The sequence below is a fragment of the Octopus sinensis genome, linkage group LG5 (genome assembly GCF_006345805.1).
Source record: "Octopus sinensis linkage group LG5, ASM634580v1, whole genome shotgun sequence".
Lineage (NCBI taxonomy): Eukaryota > Metazoa > Mollusca > Cephalopoda > Octopoda > Octopodidae > Octopus > Octopus sinensis.
In genome coordinates, this window is record NC_043001.1 from 43,255,986 (window position 1) to 43,283,401 (window position 27,416).

General features: G+C 36.2%; 2 protein-coding genes across 4 annotated transcripts in view; both read left to right on the forward strand.

Annotated features, from left to right (window-relative positions):
- Positions 1-16,971, forward strand: part of LOC115211808 (PR domain zinc finger protein 10-like) — a 31,621-nt gene extending 14,650 nt beyond the window's left edge. For all 3 annotated transcript variants that reach the window (XM_036503355.1, XM_029780512.2, XM_036503354.1), the window contains exons 9-14: positions 440-552; positions 1,561-1,740; positions 4,459-4,531; positions 6,906-7,132; positions 9,130-9,194; positions 11,164-16,971. In XM_036503355.1, coding sequence (XP_036359248.1) covers positions 440-552; positions 1,561-1,740; positions 4,459-4,531; positions 6,906-7,132; positions 9,130-9,194; positions 11,164-13,204 — 2,699 coding nt within the window. In that variant the 3' untranslated portion in view covers positions 13,205-16,971. The remainder of the gene's footprint in view (positions 1-439; positions 553-1,560; positions 1,741-4,458; positions 4,532-6,905; positions 7,133-9,129; positions 9,195-11,163) is intronic.
- Positions 16,972-20,300: 3,329 nt separating this feature from the next.
- Positions 20,301-27,158, forward strand: LOC115211587 (transmembrane protein 218-like). Its single transcript, XM_029780145.2, has 3 exons — positions 20,301-20,726; positions 25,680-25,782; positions 26,897-27,158. Exons 1-3 carry the CDS (start codon positions 20,620-20,622, stop codon positions 27,038-27,040), a joined length of 354 nt encoding a protein of 117 aa, XP_029636005.1. The 5' UTR covers positions 20,301-20,619; the 3' UTR covers positions 27,041-27,158.
- The last annotated feature ends 258 nt before the right edge of the window (positions 27,159-27,416 follow it).

The window sequence follows — 27,416 nt, forward strand, 5'->3', positions numbered from 1 at the left end:
CATGCTAACGTTTCTGCCAGCTCGCAGATAAGTAAATTAATCTGACAGATTAATTTACTTATCAAAGACATTGTATTATTAATCTGTTAAATTAAAATTTTTTATCATAATAGTTAACAAAATATTTGCCTGATTGTTACTCAACCTCATGCCAATTGATATGATGCTATATAGTACACTTAATTGAAGCCACTATAAAAAAAAAACACTGGACAACGTTTTTAATGATAATAATTCATTTCTTTTTCACAAGTTTCACTTTTATCATTAAATCTGCTTATAAAAGTTGCCTGCATTTTAATTCCCTTTCTGTGCTTATTTATTGTTGTGGTGATATATTTAATTTATTTTAGAGAGAACAACTGCTTATTTGTAAAGAGGCTTATTTTCAATTGATCAAAACATATTGTATGTAATCTTTTCTTTTTTTCTCTACTAGAACTTGGAGTATTTGCAAAACGTCCCATTGCAAAATCTACACAGTTTGGACCATTTATTGGTGAACCAGTAGCCAATCAAAATCAGCTGACAAACTGTCGGTTTGTTTTAATGGTCAGTTTCAAAGGCATTAATTATTGAAGTTTTTGTTTCATTTAATTTTGTTCAAATTTTGTTCTTCATAAAGTTATCTGTCATGTGTGGAAACAATACCTGAAGCCAAAGTTCCAGAAATACCTTTAACTACTTATACTTTTTTATTACATGTATAGTTATCAGATATAATTTCCATTTAAATAGTGTTCAACAAAGTATTTATGAATTATATTAATTGAAATATATGGATATATGAATATCATTAGCTGAAGTCTGTAGATGGAAATGATCAGGATATGTAGTTTATTACTCTTTACTCTTTTACTTGTTTCAGTCATTTGACTGCGGCCATGCTGGAGCACCGCCTTTAGTCGAGCAAATCGACCCCGGGACTTATTCTTTGTAAGCCCAGTACTCATTCTATCGGTCTCTTTTGCCGAACCGCTAAGTGATGGGCACGTAAACACACCAGCATCGGTTGTCAAGCAATGCTAGGGGAACAAACACAAACACACACATATATATATATATATACATACATATATACGACAGGCTTCTTTCAGTTTCCGTCTACCAAATCCACTCACAAGGCATTGGTCGGCCCGGGGCTATAGCAGAAGACACTTGCCCAAGATGCCACGCAGTGGGACTGAACCCGGAACCATGTGGTTGGTAAGCAAGCTACTTACCACACAGCCACTCCTGCGCCTATTGTTGAAATTTATAGAAAGTTGTTAATTAAGAATGGTATTTACTGTTAAATGAGATCCAATACTGTATATTGTTGACCCCTTTTATGTATTCTCTGTTCTATATGTTGAATAGGACTATATATCCTGCATTTCAAGATCATATGCTACATGTCGTTATTTCATTATGAGTATATTACTTATTAATGCTTATGTTTTTCACCTTTTGGTTATCACACTGTACTAATTTACTTTTAAAAAAAATTTGATATATTTGATGTTTCTTTCTGTTTAGTTATCCTTAATATAATTTCTCTCTTTTCCTTTTTCCTTGCAGTTAGAGCGTGAAAATAATGAGTGTTTTTACATTGAAATGTCTGATGAGAATAAATGTAATTGGATGATGTTTGTACGACCTGCTGAGAACTTTGCTGAACAAAACCTTGTTGCTTATCAACACTGTCAAGATATCTATTTTACAGTTTCTAAAAACATTGAGCCAAGGCAGGAGCTCAAAGTAAGTTTTTTTTAGATATAAATACTTAATAAATTTATGAATATTTGTTGAGCTGATTTACTTGAAAAAATATCCTACCTCTGTTGGCAACAAAGGGCCTCTCTCTCAGAGTGAAGGTAGACTGTATGATGCCTGCATGCAAACAGCTATGCTACACAGCAGTGACATATGGGCTGTGACTGCCGAGGACATGCTTAGACTTGAAAGAAATACAGTTAGTATGCTTCACTGGATGTGAAGCATACTAGCTGCATGTATGACAGTGTAAGCATTTTGAGGAAAAGTTGAGCATAAGAGGCATCAGATCTGGTGTGCAAGAGAGACAACTGCACTGGTATGGTCATGTGGACGAGGACAGCTGTGTTGGGCCTCACGGAGGCAATGGCAAATGTAGCCATGGCAGCTACTAGTGTCACACAAATGGCACCTTTGCTGGTGGTTTGTAAGCACCCATTACACTCTTGGAGTGGTTGGTATTAGGAAGAGAATCCAGCTGTAGAAACTATGGCATCTCAGACTAGAGTCTGGTATAGCCTTCAAGTTTGCCAGCATGGACAACAGATTAAATGATGATGAGGATGATAGTGATGACGATGTTTACTACTACTACTACTACTTATGGAGTATTTATGTATCTTATTACCAAGTGTGCATGCTCCTAAGAAGCATTTTTATGTGCCACTGGCATGAGACCAGTCAGGTGGCACTGGCATCGGCCACAACAATGATTTCACTTGACTCAACAGGTCTTCTCAAGCACAGTTTATTGCCCAATGATTGAAGGGTACTCTTAAACAGGACAGTTATGCTACGCTGGCCTAGGCCACTGTTATGGTCTCACTTGGGCTGCTGGGTCTTCTCAAGCACAGCATATCTCCAAAGGTCTCAGTTGCTCATCACCGCCTCCATGAGGCCCAATGTTCGAAAGTTGTGCTTCACCACCTCTTCCCAGGTCTTCCTGGGTCTACCTCTTCCACAGGTTCCCTCCACTGTTAGGGTGTGACACTTTTTCACACAGCTGTCTTCATCCATATGTAACACATGACCATATCAGCGCAGTCATCTCTTGCACACCACATCTGATGTTTCTTATGTCCAACTGTTCTCTCAGGGTGCTTACATTCTGTGGTGTATACACACTGACATTACACATCCAGCGGAGCATGCTAGCTTCATTTGTTACAATTTTACATGTCCTCAGCCCATGTTTCACTGCCTTGTAGCATGGATTTTTGCAAACATGTGTCATACAGTCTACATTTCACTCCGAGCAAGAGGTCCTTTGTTACTAGCAGAGGTAGGAGCTCTCTGTACTTTGCCCTGGCTATTTTTATTCTAGCAGCTAAGCTATCAGAGCATCCACCCCTGCTACTGACTTAATCATCTAGGTAACAGAAGCTATCTACTACTTCTAGTTTTTCTCCCTGGCATGTGACGGAAAATGTTTTCTATATATATAGTGTACTGCTTGCTTGTTGGCAGGATCAGCAAAAAAGTACACAATCAAGCAAGAGATAAGTATTGTTTAATGAATACAAGAGTTATATATGATCTACCGCAGGTTTCATTCTAGGATAGTGCAGTAATTGAACAGGCTTGTATAGTGTACCGTGCACAAATCATTATCATCATTTTGCCATGCTTTATGTGTCAGGCAGAATTTGCTGAGGTAGATTTTCCATATCTGAATGTTCTTCTTGTCACCAGCCCTCATCTCTTTCCAAGCAAGGTAATATTTCCCCATAACCATATTCGCAGAGAAGATTAGAAACGAAAGATGCCACTTGCATGTGGTTACACTTGTTTACAACTATCATGCAAAGTCAAGGCAAGGAGACGGTAACACACATACACACACATTCTTTTTTTATTCTATTTATTTGTTGCAGTCATTTGACTGCGGTCATACTGGAGCACTGCCAGGACTTATTCTTTGTAAGCCTAGTACTTATTCTATTAGTCTCTTTTGCTGAACCACTAAGTTACTGGAACATAGATACACCAGCATCAGTTGTCAAGCAATAGTGGGAGGACACAGATATGCACACACACATATATGATGAGCTTCTTTCAGTTTCTATACCAAATCCACTCAGAAGGCTTTGGTCAGCCCAAGGCTATAGTAGAAGACACTTGCCCAAGGTGCCATGCAGTGGGACTGAACCCAGAGCCATGTGATTCAGAAGGAAGCTTCTTACCACACAATCCACCCACAAGTGTTTGGTCAGACTAGGGCTTTAGCCATGCACCAGGACTGAACCTAAAACCATGTGGTTTGGCTGCAAACTTCTTACTACATAGCCAAGCCTGCATCCACAAAAAAAAACACAAGAAAAAATGCAAGAAGGAAACTTCAAGAGAAAAGAGGAATAAAGGTTACATAGCTCTATCCCATTAGAAGAAGAATATTGTTAATGGAATGTTTACATCTAAAATAACAATGCCTAGTGAAAATTTTCAAGTGGGGAAAAGTCTAAATTGCATTAAATTGTATGTCTAATCTGGTGGGGCAGGGCATCTTCCAGTTTGGTAACAAAAATTTGTTGAAATGCTTATTTCTTGTAAAAATTTTCGATTTCAAATATAGAAACATTGGTGCTGTTCTTCAACACACAAGCATGTAACTCCAGTGTATACAAGGTTATTTGTGAGTGGTGCACATCACACTTCCACATTACTACTGTTATAGAAAATATCATCATCTTTTTCTTTTTTTAGGTGTGGTATGCAGCACATTATGCTGAACGTATTGGAGCACATGTTCTTGATATCACAGATGAAGATATTGAAGGTTATTATCCACATTTTCATGTTTTTAATGCAAAAAATGTTTTATATAGAAACTAATGGATGCTATCGATAAGAATTTAGCTCTTGTTGAAATGCTAAGAGAGTAAGTTAACAATTCAGATTTAATTCCTGGTTTGGTACGTACACTTTAAGAAGGTCATTAATGTCACAACTTCTGTTTACCTAACTTCAATTCAATAACCTTGTATGCATTTCATTGATGGCAAATAATAAAATATTTGATGATTGATTGTGTATGAAATATTTTATTAGTAAATGCAAGCTGTAAATGATATAAAGGTTTACAATAAAGACAGAAATATTTATGGTTTCTTTTTTTCTTTTTTTTAATTGATAAATTTAAAAGATTGCCATAAAATATAGATGAAAAGTGTTAAAAATTACTTGAATTGAAATTACACAAAAGTAACCTTATTGTCTTGCTGAAAGTTAATCTTCTAGGCTGATTGAATTGTTAGCCTCTCTTCAGCAGTCCATACCTGCATCTGATCCTGCAATGTGTTCCTGACAAAGACAATGGATTCTTGAATCTGTCCAAAAATTTACAGTAGGTACTATGGAGATATGCAGCTCACACTTTAAGCTGCCATATAATGAGCAAGTGCCTTAATAGCTTCCAGTGCTCATCCCAAGTTCTCTTATTGTCAGAATTTCAAACAGATGAACAATCTCTGGAACAAATGGGATAAGCTGCAGTATACTATAACACTTCTTAACAACATTACTTGGGGGGGGAAAAAACCCAGAAGATGCCTGTATTTCACATTAGTACAACTTAATGGACTAATGTTAAAACTTACTTGGGATTACAACCAAACCAATAATTCTACATTTGATTAACATTATTTAATAGGTTGTTGTTTGACCCCAAATTAGTCTTACTCTAGAAGACCTGTGAGCAAAGCAATCTAGATTACATTATCCATTGTATGCTTTTTCTAAGAAGCTAAGGTGTGATTTGGGGTAGATTTAGCTGATATCTTAGAAGGTTGAGCAATCATTTTGAAATTGTCTTGATGAGGCTGTCATTATGTTTTTTTGTTTTTTTTTAATATTCATATTTCTGAAAATATTAATATCTACTCATAAAAATGTAAAAAATATCTAAAGTAGCAAATTATAATGATGAAAATTAAACTGCTTCTAAAATACAATCATTCTTATACAATTTTAGAATTAGACCTAGAGTTTTTATTTCTATTTCCTTCTGTTTTTGAGTATAGAGTATGGAAAATATAAATAGCAAAATAATAAACAATGAGTTTATTGTTGCCTGATGTATCACTATAATACTACAATATATAAAAATACTTGTGAAATATGTCATCATCATCATTATCACCATTGTCATTATTTATAGTTTATATATTTTATAACACTGAATTTTTTATAGTTTATATAGTTCATAACACTGAATTTTTTTTTCCACTATATTTTTTTTCACTAGCAACTAGGTTGTATACCACAGAGCAGTGGTTTGCAACCAATTTTTACCTGTAGACCCCTTTGATTCCTACTTTTCTCTACTGGACTTCCATAGCTATTTGCTGTGTATAAAAGGAAAATCTTACTGTTTTTTTATAATTAAATATCATTAGGAATTGAATGAAAAAATTAAAATATTTTGCATATTGCAGATGTATAACCAATTTATTGCACATAAAATCTTATATGGACCCCAGATAAAAACCACTGCCATAAAACTTTAAGACTAATTACTTCTGTATAATTTTATCTAAGGGAGTGGAGCAGAATCGCTATCCCTATCAGGCCCTCATTCAATTGAAGATAAGCCTTCTCAGACTCTTCTACAAAGTAAAAATAACTATTTGATGTTAATACAGTTAATGTTCAATTTGAATCCATGCAAAGTTCATGCTTCAAGACGAATTATAAACGAGAAGGCAGTTTAGTATGTGACTGAAAGATTGAGGGGCTGTGCTGGAGGAGGATAGAAGACATGTAAAATGGACAAGTTTGATTTAGTTAAAGACTAGCCATTATAATATTATTATATCTTAATAACTGATACAAAGAATTTATAACTGTAACCCTTTAGCATTTAAACTAGCCAAATCTGGCCCAAATATTTACCTGTTTCATATTCAAACAAACCAAGTCAGATCTCTTACACCTACCCTACAATGTCATTCTAAAAATAACAATCACTACATTGAAATCTGAAAGCTAATGAGTTAATGCATGATTAATTAAAAACAGTGTGGTTAAATAAGCATCACATTTGAACAGAGGAATCTGAATGCTAAAGGGTTAAAAGTAATGTTAACTTTAAACTGTTTCATTTTGTAAATTAGAATTCCATGTGATTCATTCTGAATTTATCCAATTGACAGCCTTGGATGAACAAGAACGCAAATGGCCTTGTTATGAATGTAATAAACGATTTAAAACATCAGCTGCACTTCAGAAACATTTAGTTGTTCATGAAGAAAATACATCAAACCGCCATCAAGATGATGACTTTAGTATTAGAGGTGAAGCAATGATGCAGAAGAACCGACGTAAAGGATTCTCTTTACAAGCAGGAACATTGAAACGAAAGAGACGGCACCCAAAAGTGGTAAATATAACCAATATCCTTTAGTCTCTCTATTATTCTCTTTTATTTATAATCATAGTGATTTTGTTTCTAAATTTTTTCTTAATCTTTCTCGATTTGGCTATTCATTGTCATCTTTCTTTAATTCTTTTATGTAATCCTAATCTTTAATTCTTTTGCTTAATATTTGATTCCATTAATTCTCTCCAGTCTTCTCTAATTATATTCATGGATTTTTATTTTTTTATGTATTTGAACCTTACCCTTTATTCTGTTTGATATCTGTATTTTATGGCTGCATTAGATCTGTAGCCAGTCAATTGTTCAGAAACGTGATATTATTGTGTAATTAGTTCAATGGTATCATAACTGAATGCTGTTTCTAATGCCAATTAATAGTATTAATATCATCCCCAATGTATCAGGTCATCCCATAAGTTCTGTCCGATTTTACCTTTTTCAAAATTGAATGAAATTTAATAGTATTTTAGAATGTCTAATGGAATTAAAAATTGCTTTTATGCATTGTGTATATTTAAACTAATTAAATATTATATTACAGAATAATAGAATTAAAATTTCTTTGATTAAAACCCTTTCTAACATAGAAGTATCCAAAGAGCATTTTTGAGGCACATCTTGTTTATGAGTACAAAAAGGGAAACTCTGCAGCCGAAGCAACTCGAAACATACACTCAGTTTATGGGAAAGAATGCTTGAATGAAAGAACTTGCGGAAGATGGTTTGCAAAATTCAGAAGTGGAGATTTCAGCCTTGAAGGTGAAGATCAAACAGGACGTCCAGTTGAGTTTGAGGATAAGCTCCTTGAGGCCTTACTTGAAGAAAATCCTGCATTATCAGTTGAAGAATTGGCCAGAAAAATTAGTTTAAACCATACAACTGTTCATCGTCATCTTCAACAACTTGGAAAGGTTCCTAAACTTGGAAAATGGGTGCCTCTTGAATTGTCTGAAAGCAACCACAAATCTCAAGTTGACATCTGCTCTTCTCTATATTCCAGCGAACTCATTTCACCCATTTTGGATAGACTTGTGACTGGTGATAAAAAATGGATCTTCTATTGAAATGTTAAACATCGTAAACAGTGCCTTGGTAAAAGGGAAAAAGCTCAACTACAACCGAGAAGGGAACTTCATGGGAAAAAGGTTCTTCTCTCTATCTAGTGGGATTGCAAAGAAGTAATTCACTTTGAATTGTTACCAGCTAATGCAACAATCGATGCTCAAATCTACTGTCAGCAATTAGAGCATTTGAACCAAGCTTTGAAGAAAAAAGAGACCTGTTTTAGTGATTTGAAAAGGAGTGATGTTTCATCAGGACAATGCGCGATCCCACGCTGCAAAGATCACATCACAGAAGATCGAAGAGCTTGGTTGGGAAAAAAATTTCTCATCCACCCTATTCTCCCGACCTTGCTCCTTCATACTACCATTTGTTTCATAGTTTACAGAATCATTTGGGGGACATAACTTTCCCAAGCCAGGAGGAGGTCGAAACTGACATTTCAGAGTTCTTTGCTTTGTAATCAAAAGAGTTTTACATTGATGGGGTTAAAAAGCTTATAAATAGATGGAAGGAAATCATAGATAATCAGGGAAAGTACATTGATGATTAAATTTCAATTGAATATAACATTTGATCACTTGTTTTCTTTATTCAAAATTCGGACAGAACTTATGGGATGACCTGACAGAAAGAATATCTTAATTATTTCTCTATTATTGCTCTATAAACTATTTTTATAGAGACTACAGCAAGTTGTATATGATAGGTGAATTTAGCAGAAAAAATTTACCATTATTTCAACTAGGATCACTGTAAATATTTATTAAAACAAGATTATATCCTTATTAGTTTTGATATTATAAATATGCCAATAATATAATTATTTTAATATATTTAATAATATTATTATTTTAATGGCTTTTATAAGCAAACTAGTACATTTAAATTTTTTATAAATAATGCATGCCTCATAAAACTTTTTATTTTTCAAGTCTGCCAATGGAGAAATCTGTAATTATCCTTGGAAGAAGAAATCTTCTACATTCTATCTAAACAAGTAAGTTACTAGTTTCTACTTAGTCATTTCCTTGCTTTCATGAATTTATTGCAAATCTTCACATATGCTGTTGGAAGATTTACATTGAAATGAAATTCCATAAATATTTGTTACCCAATTAATCTCGCAATCTGCATTTTCTCAACTTTGTTAATTCTGGCCCAAGAACCATGTCTGTGCTGTATCAGCTGCGATCCTCCTCAATATATTGACTGCTGGCATTTATATATAGTCTTGTCTGAGTTGATTGCTAGTTCCCTTTTACCTATTTGATTTATTGCAATATTCCCAAATTCCCAAGGTGGTAGGCTTAACCACCAACTGGCTCTTTGCATTATAAGAAATTTAGGAAATCTCAAACATAGGAGAATAACTGTGAAGACAGCTAAGAGGATCCATCTGTTAGGATATTTTGCCAAATCCTCTAAGTTGTTATCACAGTTATCTCCTGCACTTGAGATTTCCTTCATTTCTAAAATACCTATTTCTTTATTACCCACAAGGGGCTAAACACAGAGGGGACAAACAAGGACAGACATAGGTATTAAGTCGATTATATCGACCCCAGTACGTAACTGGTACTTAATTTATCGACCCCGAAAGGATGAAAGGCAAAGTCGACCTCGGCGGAATTTGAACTCACAACGTAACGCAGACGAAATACCGCTAAGCATTTCACCCGTGTGCTAACGTTTCTGCCAGCTCACCACCTTAAAATACCAATAACTCAACACTTTAGTGTTTGTTTATAAAAATGTTCTCCATTTCAAGATCTTTCTTTCTCTCCACTAATCTTGGAGGCCTCGCAAAAAGGTCATAAGTACTAATCTATTTCCTTTTACTAAGCTATAAATGAAATGTTTTTTTGAGCCTCTTGATTAGTTTCTCTGATGATTGGTAAGAAGAAACAAATTGTTTGTGTTGCTGTTGTTTTGTTTTTACCATGTTTTGGTTCATATGAAGCCAGTTTAAATTTTTCTTTTTCTGTATTTTAACTTAGTTACTTCAAAGGTAGTTTCCTCTACTTGATAAATTTACAAAAATTATATTTATGCCTCTTAAGTACTTTTATACTGTGCTAGCAGGCCTCCCAGCCTTCGGCCCAGTCTGTACAGTACTCAAATGTATTCGTAAGGCACATATTGGCATCTATCGTAATGCCCAATTTCCTTACAATAAAAGTTGTTTAAAGGTATTTCATTATTACATAACATAACTTTTAACATTTATTTAGAATATCTAAATTGTGCTACCAATACTACCACCACACTCACTAATACCTATTAATCTATATTGTCACCACTACTACCAACACAACCACAACTTACTGCAATGTATGTCGTCTGTCTCTTTCCTGCTTCTGTCTCATTTATTTTTTCTCTAGAGAGATAAAGAGGTAGAGGTAGTGAGAGAGATAGAGACATAGAGAGGGACATTTAGACAAAGAGAAAGCAGTTTTTCTGTGGAGCACCCTTTCTCTCTCTCTCTCTCTCTCTCTCTCTCTCACGTGTTTTTCTCTAGAGAGAAAAAGAGGTAGAGGTACGAGAGATAGAGACATAGAGAGAGAGGCATATAGACAGAGAGAAGGCAGAGGTCTGACAGCAACTTCAAAGGAATAACTGTAATGTATAAACTTTGAGGTGGATTCATGTATTTTTTCACTCTGTATAATGCATTATGGTGAAATAGACAGTACATGAATTGCTAAAAATAGGAGCCAATACATCACCAAATCAGCCCTCTCCATTCTGTTTTCGGAAGATAAGTGCACAGTTATCTGCAGAATCATCAAATTAATTTAAATGAAAGGAAAAACCTGAAATATTATCAATTTTGTTTAGTGTTTTCAGTAGTCAACATACAAACAAACAAACTTTGCTTTTTATAAGGATAATAGATTATTCACACACATATACACACCCACACACATACACACTTATTAATATGCAAATGTTTTTTTTTTTTGCAGAACACTGAAGAAATATCATCGCAGATTGGATCATGAGGCCCTTAGACGTCGATCATTAAAATCTCTGTATCGTAAGAAAGGCAAAGTATCTGGTGGAAATGAATGGGTGTGTACACATTGTGACCTGACATTTGACAATTCAAACTTGCTGAACTTACACACACTCACCCATGCTGCTGAAGATGTTGGCTTAGATGAAGTGAAAAGGCTTGCTTGTGATCCCAATGAAGCAAAACCAGTGCTAGCAAATGCCAGCCAACTACAACAGATTACCAATGGTGATGCCAGCAATGAAGTTGCTTCTTTGGAAGAGTCTGATAGTGTCATTACTTTAGACTCAGATGTTTTGGCATGTCCAGTATGTTTTTTATCCTTCCAAAAACAACAAGACCTTATAGAACATGCTAGTGTACATGGCAAAACTAAACGCAAGATGTTGCACAATCCTCAACGACCACATAAATGTCAGAAATGTTGGAAAGCTTTTAGTAACTATGAACGCCTTCAGAAACACCTTTTGTGTCATGGTGATGAGAATTCTAAACCACTTCAATGTCAAGTGTGTTTTAAGCGCTTCATGAATAACTCTGCATTGTCCTGCCACATGAAGACACATAGTGATAAAAAATATTATGAGTGTCCACTCTGTCATTCAGACTTTGACCAAGTAGGTTCATTAAAGAGTCATGTGACTGAACATGAAGATGCCAATGGTAAATATAACTGTCCCATATGTACCCGGGTATTTGATGAATTTGTTACTATTCGAAAGCACATGCGTGCATTCCATTCAGCAATAAAATATCCCTGCCCTGAATGTGATAAGCTATTTCCACGGCCGGATAAGCTGAAATTGCACATGTTACGACATTCCTCTCACCGGGAGTTTATGTGTGAAAGCTGTGGTCGCCAGTTCAAGAGAAAGGACAAATTAAAAGAACATATGAAAAGGATGCATTCAGAAGAGCGTGAAGCACGATTAGCAAACAAGGAAGAAAAACCAGTCAACCATAAAAAATTCATCCCCAAAGTATCACCTAATGATTATCACCGTTTTATATACAAATGTCACACATGTCTCCTTGGTTTCAAACGGCGGGGTATGCTGGTTAACCATTTGGCCAAAAGACATCCTGACATAAAACCAGATACTGTGCCTGAATTGAAGCTTCCTATATTGAAAACTCAGAGAGATTATTATTGTCAGTACTGTGAAAAAGTCTACAAATCCAGCTCAAAGCGAAAAGCTCATATATTAAAGAACCATCCTGGATCTGAACTACCAATGAGCAGTCGGAAGAAGTCCCAAATCCATGAAGTTCCAGGTCATCCAAACCCAACATACTCCCAAATGGTGGGGAGTATTACCACAATGCCACATCAGTGTGATTTCTGTCACAAGCAGTATGCCAGCAAGGCAAAGTTGATGCAACATCACAGGAAAAAGCATCCTGAAATGTCACCTCCACAATCATCTGTCAAACGAGTGAAAGAAGAACACACAGCTGCAATGTTGTCTGACAATTCCCATGGTGTTACTGAGGAGGAATTTATAGCTGAGGTGCATGGTCCCGTTTCAACACAAGCTATCTCTGACCAATATCAACAGGCTGATCTCCTCACCCAAGCTATGACTGAGCTGACACAAACGTTATCTCATGATTACCAGCCTTCAGGAGAATACTCAGTGGCTAGAGTTACTAATACAGCTAACCCTACAGGCCATACAGCAATGGTTCAAATTCAACCAGCACAAATTGGCACAGTGTCCGTTGTTGGTGGTCAGCCAACAACAACAATTGAACTCAGTCACCTTGGACAGAATCTGGTGCATACTCAACTGGCAGCTGCTGCAGCTGCCAATCAACAACAACAGACTGTACAAACTATTGCTTCACTTCCTGCTGCAGATACTGGTCAAACACTGACCACTTCTCACCAAGCCATAAGTTCTTCATTGACTACATCTCCTGTTTCTGTCAGTATGACTAATGCAACTTTGGCTCTGGCTAGGACTTGGAATAACTTCAACTTTAATTGAGCCAGTCAGACAGTTTGTCAAAATGATAGTGGGGCACTTTCTTTTCTCTTTGAAAAAATTCCCTATCTGCAAGTTTATTGAGTGTCTGTTTAAATATTTATCTGTATGCTACTGATCTGAGTCTTACTAATATTCTATCTGGCTGTTTTGTGGGATTGTTTTAGCTCTGCATCTATGCGTTTTGTATTTCTGACAGATGTTGTATATCTGTCCAAATGTCTTGTTGAAACCAGTAGTTTTGTTTATGTTGCTTCATGACCAAAACGACTGCCCTTCTTCCATCCTTTTCTCTGTTTCTTAATGTGTCTGTTTGTCTCTAACATTCTCTCTCCCATACACCTCTCTCTCTCTCTCACTCTTTTGCGTACTTGTCTATTCCTTATTCTATTACTCTCACCGTTTTGTTGATGTTTAACTTTTTCTTTCACAAACATGCACACATACATATACAGATTCTCATCTCTCTGTTAGACATGTATACATTCACACACACACTCATTCACAGTTCTGTACTTCTGCTTTTCTATTGTTTTTACTCACTAGACCTTAAGCATTATTGCCAAGCTGTCATATGTTCTATGAATATTATTACTAGCTATAAGCCTACCATGGTTTGATGCTCTAGCTTCTCAACTAATATAAGAAAAAAATGAAGACCTCTGAGGGAAAAATCAATATTAAAAGGAAGATAAGAAAAAGTAAATTTGCAGACCAGATGCCTATTGTGTATTTAGCTTTGTTCCTCTATATTCTGAATTCAGAACTCACAAGTATTTTCTTTGTCTTTCATCCCTCCAGAGTGTACAAAATGAATATCAGGCATGAGCTGGGATTGGTTCAATTTACTACATTCTTCCTCTACAAACTTGTGATTTTGTGCCAGTAGAAATTATTAATGAGGTTGTGACAAATGCTATAGAGCAAACTCCATGTAAGCCAAGGCTAAAACCTGGTTTCAGTTTCCAGTTGAAGCTGATTACTCTTCTTATATCATAATTGTCTTTGATAAAGACATGCAGTACACAGTTTTGCATTTTCTCCCCACTATAAAATAAAGCCTTGTGCTTATATAAGAACTCATTTTAATTTTATATATAAGGGGATGATGGGCAGTAAAATTAGAAGAGCATAACCAAAATGCTTTGAGGTAATTTAACAATGTCCCTTTACACTCAAATCATACTGGAGTCACCTTTACCTTCTATCCTTCCATTGTTGATAAAATTAGTTCAGAAATTAATGTAATTGATTGAGCCCTAACATAATTAGTGGCCTTGTACCATTGTTTGTAATCAATATTATTAGAACTTTACTAAAAATGAGCCATGCAGTAGAGGTAATTCTACCTGTGATTTAAGTTCATAATTTGATATCAGTATTTAGATACAGCCAGTTCCTGTTGTAAATGCTATTGAGGAAAGTGGAAATGTTAGTACTTTTACCCCCACTACACTCTCAGAGTGGTTGGCATTAGGAAGGGCATCCAGCTGTAGAAGCTCTGCCAGATTAAGATTGAAGCCTGGTGCAGCCATCTGGTTCGCCAGCCTTCAGTCATTCGTCCAACCCATGCTAGCATGGAAAGCGGACATTAAACGATGATATATACACACACACACACACACACACACATATATATATATATATATATGTATTTCAGTTCACCTTGCTCTTGGCAACAGGCACCAGATCTTTTGCGAAAATCGCTTATGTTAAAACTGATATTTTATCCAGGTAATTGATTATATTTTCCTCTACTTATCACAGTTTTCCAGATATCAAGTTAATAAACTTGTTGAGACATGTGGAGATGTTAAGTATTCATTTACTGCAACTACTAATACAAATATTGGAAGTGAAATGTCCGAATGGATAAAGTATTAGACTCCCAGCATGTAGGTAATGAGTTTATGCCTGCCACAAATGTATTGTTTCTCTAGGTAGTACTCTTAATTCAACTTGCCTCAATTCATGAGGTTATTGGGAATGAGTATCAGATCTTTTGAAAATTTCACTCATGATATAAACTGACATCCCTTCTAAGAATAGGTTCTTTTCATCTACATTACACAAAAGAAATTGGAGCTATACACCATCTTTCTAAGCCCCTTGAAGCTCAGGGATACATTGTTTTACTACTATTGTTACTACTCTTACAGATTTCTTCTTGTTGCTTTAAGTATTTTTATTCATTTATGTCAAAGTTATCATCATTGTTGCTAACACAAGTACTTAATTAATTATTTATGTGCCCTCTGAATTTGGTAGTCACTCAATTTGTGTTACTAATATCTAGTTTAGTGCATCATCTTTCTGAAATCAGCTGTTGTCTTCGCTGATTTTTATTTTCCATGCCTGGTTAGCTATCAACACCATTAATAAACAGTTTACTTTGATTGATTATGTACAACTTTACCTTCAAAGAATTTGGCCTCTTAAGGCTTATTAAAGAAGTATAAGTATTGGTTTATTCCCAAGATATGAGCATATATTTGTTGAACATGCTGCATTGTATAGAATAAGACACTGCATTCCACCTAAGCTTCATCTTGTAATGAAAAATCTTTATCGTTTATTTACATCATTATGCAGAGGTAAAGTGGTAAAAGAATAAAATATCAAAGTACATGTTTGTGTGTTGATATATTACCTATTTATTCTACATTACCTCAGCTCTCATGCCTGAGCATACAGATACCAGGTTTGTTTTAAGAATAGTTATTCATGACTGTGAATTCCCAGTTGGTATCAGAAGATTTGTTTGTCATCTATTTAATGCTACAGGAACATTAGGTAAGCATTTGTTCTGTAGACTCAGATGTAGTCTCAGTTTCATGCACTATGTTTGATGATTTAGGCACAAACAGACCATGATGGAAAATGGCTTGTGTACAATAAATGACTTTATCCTCACTGCTTCTCACATTAGAAATGAAAAACAAGCAATATGCCTGGTGCAAGATAGCTTACCATGTTGTTTTCAAGTTTATTTAATATAACTATTGTTGAGAGCAGTAACTATGGCTGTGATGATAGGATATCAGATGGATATTTTACTGTAGCTTATTCAGTTCACTATACTGTACATAGAAAGTTTTACTTATGTCAAGCCCAAAGAAATCAGTAACTACTCAGCCCACATTTTATATGATTATACTATTTAATAATTTTATTAATAATTACAACTACTGTTACTGCTAGTTTTTTTGTTTTTTTTTGTTTTTAAACTTAGTAATGCTTCTAGTGTTGTTATTAGCATAGCAGTTTCTGATATTGTGTTGCTTTACATAATTCCATTACTTTTTCTTTTTTTTTCTAACCAAGATAACATTGGTCTTGTCATGTGTGTCATGTAAAACTACTGCAATCAATGAACAATGTGCAATACTTGTGTCCACAACCACTTTTATATATAATTTATACATATATATATATTCACAAACATAAAACCAAAATACATATTTGTTTTCTACATGTACATAGAGACATACTATCTATTATATATTTATATTGATGTACAAGACACATTTCTATTACAATCCCTCCTTTTACACAGGTGATCAAAACAGTTAAGATTGTTAACCTTTGTTTTCTTGAAGAGTGAGACTGAAATGTGCCACCCCCACCGTCATCACCACAATGGTGATAATTCTTTTTTGTGTACCTACTCAGTATTTATAATTGCCTTTCTCTGCTAATCATAGAGAAAAATGGAAGATTAAAAGATCACTTTGAATAAATAAAGTTCTATGTTCTTTATCATTTTTAAATAGGCTTTGTTTTGAATTATTAAATTTGTGATATAATGCTAAGCAATATGAAAAGGATGCATTCAGAAGAGCATGAAGCACAGTTAGCCAACAAGGAAGGAAAACCAGTCAACCATAAAAAAATATATCCTATGAATTGACAGTATGAATTTGTGGATTTCTGGTTGAAGATTATTCACTTCACTCCCACTACCAGTTCCCAAAAGAAAACTGTAAATATCACTGCCTTTCAATCCTTTGTAAATTTGTGGCTGTGTTCTTAAGTTAAGAAATCCATAATTAAGTTTCTAAGATTACTTGTTTAGCATTATTATCTAGTAATGATGTTGATGTGAACTGTGAAGATGTGTTTTCTGAAAGCTATGATGAAACAAAGTTGGGTTGGGGATGCACCCTTGTGTAGGTGTGTCACAAATATCCAGCAGGTTTATTAGAAAATAAATATTAGTGGTGGAAGCAGAATTAGTGCTGAAGGGCAATCTTTATATCCAACTTAATGTGGATGTATTTTTAGAATGCCAAATACTGTGTTATTTGTTCTGCGAGGTCCTCTCCTTTAGACTCACAGTGCTTAAAAGCACAGCACGTAAAAAACACCATTTCGAACGTGGCCGTTGCCAGTACCGCCAGACTGGCACATAAAAGCACCCACTACACTCTCGCAGTGGTTGGTGTTAGGATGGGCATCCAGCTGTAGAAACTCTGCCAGATCAGATTGGAGCCTGGCGCAGCCATCTGGTTCGCCAGTCCTCAGTCAAATCATCCAACCCATGCTAGCATGGAAAGCGGACATTAAATGATGATGATGATATATTGTAGCATACAAAAAAAATCATCAGACATGGGTGCCAGAGGACATAAAGATCGCTTTTGGTATTAATACTGCTTCTGTTGCTAATATTTATTTTCTAATAAACCTGCTGGCTATATGTGACATCAGTATCTGAAAAGACACTGTTATTCTATATATCATTGGCAGTGAGATTTGGCTGCTGTGCAGTGACTGGGCACCTACCACTGAGGAAGCGCACTATGCTGAAATCACATGATCTGGTAGTTTTGGCACCTATATTACATGATTCTTGCCTACTACAATATATGCACATGCTTTTACATATTGTGCATCTGTATAAGAGGATGGATAAGGCTGCATTTGGCATTCTAGAAAAAAATTAAATTCAAAATTTCTAAAATTCAGCACAGGCATAGCTGTGTAGTAAGAAGCTTGTTTCCCAACCACATGTTTCCAGGTTCAGTCCCACTGTGTGGCACCTTGGGCAAGTGTATTCTGCTATAGCCTCGGGCTGACCAAAGCCTTCTGAGTGGATTTGGTAGATGGAAACTGAAAGAAGCCCATCGTATTTATGTATGTGTTTGTCCCCCCCCCCCACCATTGCTTGACAATCGATGTTGGTGTGTTTACATCCTTGCACAAGAGTTAGTTCAAAAGTCTACATGGAGTGTGGCTTTTAAGCTAGTCATTTATATTTCTTTTTATTTGTACATAATAGCTTAAGCACTTACATATCTCTGGATTCAGTGAAAGTTGGACATAAAAAAAATTAAAACATCATTTTGAAACACCAACTATGTAATAGATAATAGGGAAGTAGATGAAACTTATCTGATACATTGAAAAGTAAGTATGGATAAGTACGTAGTGAGAGAAAAATATAATTATTCAAGTACTAATATTATTTTCCCCCCATTTTCCTGGCAAATAGAGGGAAATTTTATCTTCTATCTTTTTCCTATTACTTGCTTCAGTCATTGGACTGCGGCCATGCTGAGGCACCACCTAGAAGGGTTTAGAGGAACAAATCAACTCCTGTATTTAGTTTTTAAAAGCCTGATACATATTCTATCGGTCCCTTTTGCCAAGCTGTTACGTTACCAGGACGTAAACAAACCAACACTGGTTGTCAAGCGGTGGTGGGAGATAAACACACACACACACACCAGTGACGGATGCTGGGGGTGTTGCCCCAGTTTCCCAAGCAACAACCTTTCTAGCTGTGCCAACACCAAAAACTCAGGACCAAGGTTTAAGAAAGATTAAATTTTGAAAATACAAGCTTGAACTTTAATGATGGTTTTGTTATTTTCATTAACTTGGATTATAAAGTGACCTTGTTATTAAGTTATGATACACAAGTGTAGTTTGCTACTACTTTCCATAGGTAAATCAATACTCACTGCGCTTATATCACGGCAAGTATAACTATTTCTTTACTACCCACAAGGGGCCAAACACATTGTTATTTTATTTCCAGCAGTTTCACAACATTACTGCTTCATATACATATGGTCTGCTACAAGAAAGTTAGAATAAATAAAAATGTATCCATTTGTTACGAATTGCGATTCAACCTTATATAGCAATTTTTTCGAAACTTTTGGGCAACACCAAAAAAAAAAAAAAATCCTGCATCTTTCTCCCTGCACCGCACACACAAATAGATATGTGTGTGTGTATATATATATATATATATATATATATATATATATATATATATATATATATATATATATATATATATTATATATATATATATATATACTTTTTTATTCTTTTACTTGTTTCAGTCATTTGACTGCGGCTATGCTGGAGCACTGCCTTTAGTCGAGCAATCAGTCTCTTTTGCCGAACCGCTAAGTTACGGGGATGCAAACAAGCGATGTTGGGGGGGGGGGGTGCAAACACACACACATATATATATATATATATAAACATATATACGACGGGATTCTTTCAGTTTCCATCTACCAAATACACTCACAAGGCTTTGGTCGGCCCTAGGCTATAGTAGAAGACAAGGTGCCACGCAGTGGGACTGAACCCGGAACCATGTGGTTGAACTGTTGTCGTCGTTGTGAGGAAAAAAATATAGGTTTCCCTTTTTTCGGGATTCTATATTTCATTATTGTGTGAAAAAAATAAAATAAACAAGCTACTTACCACACAGCCACTCCTGCGCCTATAAAAAACATGTGTGACGCTTACAGCACCTAGGTTTCCCAAGCGGTCACCCATCTAATTACTAACTAGGCTCGACGTTGCTTAACTTGCATGATCAGACGAGAACTGGTGCTTTCAACGTGATATATATATTTATTTACATATCACATATTATTTCTTCAAATAACATATTTAAGCGCTTTCAACCACTACTGTAGTTTTTATATACAACCATCCAGCATTCTGAACGCCTTTTTCTTTGATATGTATTAAATCTGTACATCGCTCCTAATACTTCTAATATATATTATACGACGGGTTTCTTTCAATTTCTGACTATTTTTATTTATTTTGTTTATTGCATTGATTTCTTACAAAGGCACAAATTCTCGAATTTGCGGACAGGGTATGTACATCGACCTCTAGGTACAAAATATACTGATCCAGGGAAAATGTAAAGCAAAGTTGATCTCGGCTGGATTGGAATTCCTTTTGAACTTTAATAACTGGAACTAAAGATCGTAAGATTCTAAATACCACCGCTCTAACGATTCTGCCAGTCCTGATTTCTGGCGTGTTCACAATAGTTACATTATTACAGTAAGAGCAATTGAAATGAACACTACTAGAATGCGATTGGCTAGTTTGGAATAAATAAACAACGTTGTCATCGCGACGGGAAACCCACTATGGGGCTGATATTTGGTGTTGGTGTTGGTATCGTCCTTTTGGCTTCTATGTGGATCCTATCATTAACCGTTTGTGTATTTACCTCTTATTCTACTGGAACAATCAGGCAAGTACGAATTTGAATATTTTATATATCCACATTCGCATAAATATATATATATAAATTGTTTGTCTTTTTGAAGTTTTAATTATAATCTGATAAAACTTAATCAAATTTAGGCATGTTTATTTTTACATTCTAATTTTTCCTTTAATTTCAAATCAAAATTTGAATATATTTAACGATAAAGTTTATCTACGAAACTTAAAATCCACAAGTTAAAATATGAAGTTTTTGTTAATGTACTTACGAAAAGCCCCTTTTAGCTAAATGCGTGGAATGTTTTTTTTTTAAGATTGTGCTAGTAAAGTTTAAAGATTATCAAACAAGCAGATTTTACTCATATGAGAGAGTAAAGTCACGTGGAATTTTTTTAATTTAAGAAAAAGTATTTTGTTGGCAACAGACATTGAAATTAAGTGATGTCGACAATCACTCGCCTTTGGTATCAGACCTGATGCCAAAGGCGAGTGATTGTCGTGATGTCTGTAACTACAAATTTAGACAGATTACTTTAATCGGATCTTTTCGGTGTCCAAATGCAATGTTCTCTCTTATGAAGGCGGCGAGCTAGCAGAAAAGCTAACGTGAGAAAAATGCTTAGCGGCATTTCTTCTGGCTCTTTTTGTTCTGAGCTCAAATTCCACCGAGGTTGACTGCCTTTCGGGGTCAATAAAATAAGTACCAGTTGAACACTGGAGATCGATGTAATCGATTAACCCCTCCCTCTAAAATCGCTGACTCAAATCTTGTAAGCATAAAAAAACCATAGATATTAGACACAAATAATAATAATAATAATAAAAAAAAAAACATTGTGTACAGTGCTGAGGTGCACTACAACTCATCTAAAGTGTATGTATAATCAGATGTAGTTTCGGCGGATTTCGGAAAGCATGAGGGCCTTAAAGGATGCAGTGTCATGGCAGGCAACAACTGACGCCGGAGCTTCAGTGAATCCATGCCCAGGGAAACAAGGCGCTCAGAGTATGGTAGGTGTCTGCTGGAGGGTATGCGTTTGGTTGCACGTCTCTGAACAGATTCCAGGAGGTCAATGTTCTGAGCAAGATAGGGGTTCCAAATTGATGATGCAAATCCCAAGTGTGGTCGTACCATAGCTGTATACAGCTTTAAATAGATGGCTGGAGAGCGGCTAACAAAAGTCTTGCTGAGTGATGCCAAGACACCCTCGGCCTTCTTGACAATTTTAGAGATATGCTTTGTCCAACGCAAATCACTGCTGACAGTGATGCCTAGGTCACGCTCGCAAGAGGATTTCTTGATATCAGTGTTGTGGAGGGAGTATGTGGACGCAGGTTTTTTTCTCCCAAAATGCATGGTGGTACACTTGTCCACAGCCAGTTTCAGTTGCCAGTCTGTGATCTATTGCTGCATTGTGTCCAGCTCTGATTGCAGGAAAGAGCTGTAGACAACAGGATCTGTCCTCTTGATTTCAAGGTACTCCTAAAATTTCAACTTCTTAGGAGTTAGTAAAACCCCTTAATAGGGTCTAACCCCCCCAAATTTAGTCATTTTTCCTAAGCCAAGACAAATACAATTGTAGTGGCACGTAAAAAGCACCCACTACACTCTTGGAGGGGTTGGCGTTAGGAAGGGCATCCAGCTGTAGAAACTCTGCCAGATCAAGATTGGAGCCTGGTGCAGCCATCTGGTTCGCCAGCCCTCAGTCAGAATCGTCCAACCCATGCTAGCATGGAAAGCGGACATTAAACGATGATGATGATGATATATATACGGATATATATACATACATGTATATATGTATGTGTGTACTATATATACACACAGAAAGATAGATTGATAGATACAGTTGAGTGGGCAAACAAAAATATGAAGAAATTTTTGTCGAATGAATTGACCCCAGTGCCTTTTTCTTATTTTGATAAACCTGGTACGTATTCTATTGGTCTCTTCTTGTCATATATATATAGATAGATAGATAGATAGATAGATGTGCAGATATATACATATATATATACATAATATGTATGTATATATATATATACATATACATACATATATGTATATGAATGTATTTATGTATGTGTATATATATGTATAAATATGTATGCATGTATATGTGTGTACATATTACATATACATACATATATAGATATATAAAACTCTATATATACATGTATATATATCCATATATACATCTATGCATATACATGTATACTATTGGCATCTTAGGCAAGTGTCTTCTGCTATAGCCTCAGGCCGACCAATGCCTTGTGAGTGGATTTGGTAGACGGAAACTGAAAGAAGCCTGTCGCATGGTTGTATAGTTCTCATGTTTTAGGGACTCACACAAATAGACAGACAAACATTCTCATCTTTATATATATACTAGCTGGCATACCCAGCATTGCCAGGGCCTGTTTGTTAAGTATGCCTGGTCAGTGTAGTCTCCCACGAAGTAGAGCTGAAGAAACTGGGGCGAGGCAGCATCATGCGGCTGTAGGGAACCAATTCTATGGTAAATCTGCCCCTGTACTTTAAAGGAAGGCATGAAATGCCCATCTTGTATGATGTTGGCACCAAAGGAAGTCACTTGGAATGCACAGTTGTAGGCACATATCCGCTTGAGAAATTCATGAGAATAAGGAGACGCCCCTGTCAAAAGATCAGTCAAAGTGGGTGGAGAATCAGTCAATGTGGGTGGAGAAGAGGTACTGTAATCATACCATTGGAACAGCACATGCTGTGAGTTTCTCCAGGCCACTTTTTAGCTCCGCAAAATTGGCAGATTGAGGACATGCAGCCTATTTGAATGTCAGGGTGATTACTGTAGTCAATTGTAGGATCATAGTTGAATGCTGTCATTGACCAATGCAAGGTGCATGGCCTTGAGTAGGAATGTCATGCAGTCGTTGTTGTCTTTCCTCCTGTAGTCTCCATGCAGCAGCAGTTGAAGAAGCATTTCTTCTAAGTCGATCTGCACATTGTGCTGCACTCTCTGCAGTACACACAACAGCAGTTGAAGAAGCATCTCTTGTAAGTCGATCTGTGCATTGTGCTGCAGTCTCAGCAGTTTGTGCAGCAGCAGTTGAAGAAGCATCTCTTGTAAGTCGATCTGCACATTGTGCTGCAGTCTCTGAAGTACACACAACAGCAGTTGAAGAAGCATCTCTTGTAAGTCAATCTGCACATTGTGCTGCAGTCTATGCAGTACACACAACAGCAGTTGAAGAAGCATCTCTTGTAAGTCGATCTGCACACTGTGCTACAGTCTCTGCAGCTCATGCAGCAGCAGTTGAGGAAGCATCTCTTGTAAGTCAATCTGCACATTGTGCTGCAGTCTATGCAGTACACACAACAGCAGTTGAAGAAGCATCTCTTGTAAGTCGATCTGCATGTTGTGCTGCAGTTTCTGCAGTACACACAACAGCAGTTGAGGAAGCATCTCTTGTAAGTCGATCTATGCATTGTGCTGCAGTCTTTGCTGCTTGTGCAGCAGCAGTTGAGGAAGCATCTCTTGTAAGTCAATCTGCACATTGTGCTGCAGTCTCTGAAGTACACACAACAGCAGTTGAAGAAGCATCTCTTGTAAGTCGATCTGCACACTGTGCTACAGTCTCTGCAGCTCATGCAGCAGCAGTTGAGGAAGCATCTCTTGTAAGTCAATCTGGACATTGTGCTGCAGTCTATGCAGTACACACAACAGCAGTTGAAGAAGCATCTCTTGTAAGTCGATCTGCACACTGTGCTACAGTCTCTGCAGCTCATGCAGCAGCAGTTGGGGAAGCATCTCTTGTAAGTCAATCTGCACATTGTGCTGCAGTCTATGCAGTACACACACAGCAGTTGAAGAAGCATCTCTTGTAAGTCGATCTGCACACTGTGCTACAGTCTCTGCAGCTCATGCAGCAGCAGTTGAGGAAGCATCTCTTGTAAGTCAATCTGGACATTGTGCTGCAGTCTATGCAGTACACACAACAGCAGTTGAAGAAGCATCTCTTGTAAGTCGATCTGCACACTGTGCTACAGTCTCTGCAGCTCATGCAGCAGCAGTTGGGGAAGCATCTCTTGTAAGTCAATCTGCACATTGTGCTGCAGTCTATGCAGTACACACAACAGCAGTTGAAGAAGCATCTCTTGTAAGTCGATCTGCATGTTGTGCTGCAGTTTCTGCAGTACACACAATAGCAGTTGAGGAAGCATCTCTTGTAAGTCGATCTGTGCATTGTGCTGCAGTCTCTGCTGCTTGTGCAGCAGCAGTTGAGGAAGCATCTCTTGTAAGTCAATCTGCACGTTGTGCTGCAGTCTCTGCAGCTCGTGCAATAGCAGTTGAGGAAGCATCTCTTGTAAGTTGAACTTGCATTGTACTGCAGTCTCTCCAGCTCATACAGCAGCTGTTGAAGAAGCATTTCATGTTCAGCGTGCTGAACATTACTTGTTGCTCTGAGCAGCTCGTTGCGCACCAGTATGTGCTAACCGGTCATAACACTGCTCTTCCCTTTCCCTTCTTCATGCTGAAGCTATCCTAAGTGCATTGAGAGACACGCATATCAATAAATCTTCTCTTAATCATTCTACGCGGTTATGTCTCCTTTCTCCCTCTGGCAAATACATATATCATTCAAATTATATATTTATTGTATTAACCATGCATTGTACTAAAGAACCATTCTCGTCACCTCGCATCTCACAGTCCCTACATTCCTTTGAGATAGTTTTTAGAATATTATTCGTTTCTGAGGATTTTAACACAGAGCAACCATCAGTGAATTCTATCTCTCTATAATACCTATTTTACAGCTCTGACATACTGAACCATTGAAAATAAATCTTTGTCCCAAATATTTACATCACCCTAGTTATAAGCTGTGACATCAAGCCTTCTGCCAGCTGCTACTCAAATTATGTAATTTTCAATATGAATCACTATATATACTGTATATGTTAAAAATGTTTTTTTTCTTTATTATATTCTAGATATCTTGGAACCATTTTAATTTTACTGAGTACCTTACTAACAATAGTTTTTATTGTCATTCCAAGAAAACCAAGGTATCCAGTACCTATTGATGACAGTCTGGTAAAATCCTTTAAACTATTTTTCTTTAAACTACTGTTAAACTACACTTGAAATTTGTTCATATCAGTAAATATTGTTGAAGAAGTTTGTTTCATTTTCAATAAGCTAATAAAATTTCACTTCACTAATTAAGTAATCAAGTTATCATCATCATTTAACGTTTGTTTTCCATGCTGGCACATGCTGGAGGGTTTGGCCAGAGCTGGTAAGAACAAGGCTGCACCAGGTTCCATTGTCTGTTCTGGCATGGCTTCTATGGCTGGATGCCCTTCTTAATGCCAACCACTCCACAGAATGTACTGGGTACTTTTTATGTGGTGCCAGCACCTGTATCAATCCTGCTGTGGTGGACAGGTCTTAAGTACAGCAATGTGCTGGTATCTTGGTTCTTAGTCATCTCCTTCATAAGGCTCAGTGTCTTCAGATCAGCTTTCAATACTTTGTTCCATGTCTTCCTGGGTCTCCTTATCCACATGTTTCATCCACTTTAAATAATCAGCACTTCTGTATGCAACTGTCTACATCCATATGCATTACATAACCAAATCAGCACTGTCAGTTTAGATGCATGCTGCATCTAATTCTTATGCTCAATTTTTCCCTTAAAACACTAGCACTCTGTTGTACATGTACACTGACTTTGCACATCCAGTAAATGCATTAAAGTGTAGTATCCCCTAGCTTTTGTAGGGTTGAAGTACTTTCTAATGTAGTTTACATCAATGCCAAGTATATGAAGTTTTTTAAGATGAAAACATTGAGAACAGCAATACATAGATACATGTAGAGAATAGGATTTTTAAAGTTGAAAGCTGTCTGTAAGGAACATAAATAGGAGACAGATCAGTGGCAGGGAGTGAGTGGGGGTGGTTTCAATGATGCTAGTAATAGTTCTATACTTCTACTATTGCCACAACCATGGTGTTTTAGACTAATGGGAATGAAATTATTTTAGAAGTTTAAATTATCATATGTTAGTGTGATGCAATTTTGTTAATTCCTGTCAACCTTTTGCAATTTATAGTTTTATGCCTGGTAGGTTTGTGACAAACTAACTACGTTAACCATTTTTGAATTCATATTATATGTACTTATTTATTCATTTATTTTACAGATATATGAATATCAGGAGAGTCATCTGGTACTACTTTTGGTCTTCTGCTGTATTTCAGCCTTTATAGGTTTTGTGTTTTATTTTGTTCACCATATCATGCAGCCCATACATACAATGCCTATGACAAAGTCGAGTTTATCATGAAATTAATCTTCAAAACAAAAAGGAAATTACCTCTTTTTTTTTTCTGTAATTCACAATAGGATAGCAAATTCTCACCATTCTAAGGTTATATTTTTTTAATAAATCAATGAAAATAAAATGTTTTGATTATTTATTTTATTTGAACTGTAAATCATAATTTTTTGGTATCAAACAATAAAATGCAAATGCATCCTTCTTTTGTAATAAGTTTTATAAACTGAGTTTGAGCCTGCTGTTTTTTCTTTTTTTTTTTCTAATTTAAAAATTGTTGGCTTTCTGTTTTAAAGTGATATCTTTCTTTGACTTGGGTATTTAGATTTTCTGAGTGCTCTCACAAGATTATTATTGCAAATAGGATAGTCTGAAGTTTAGAATA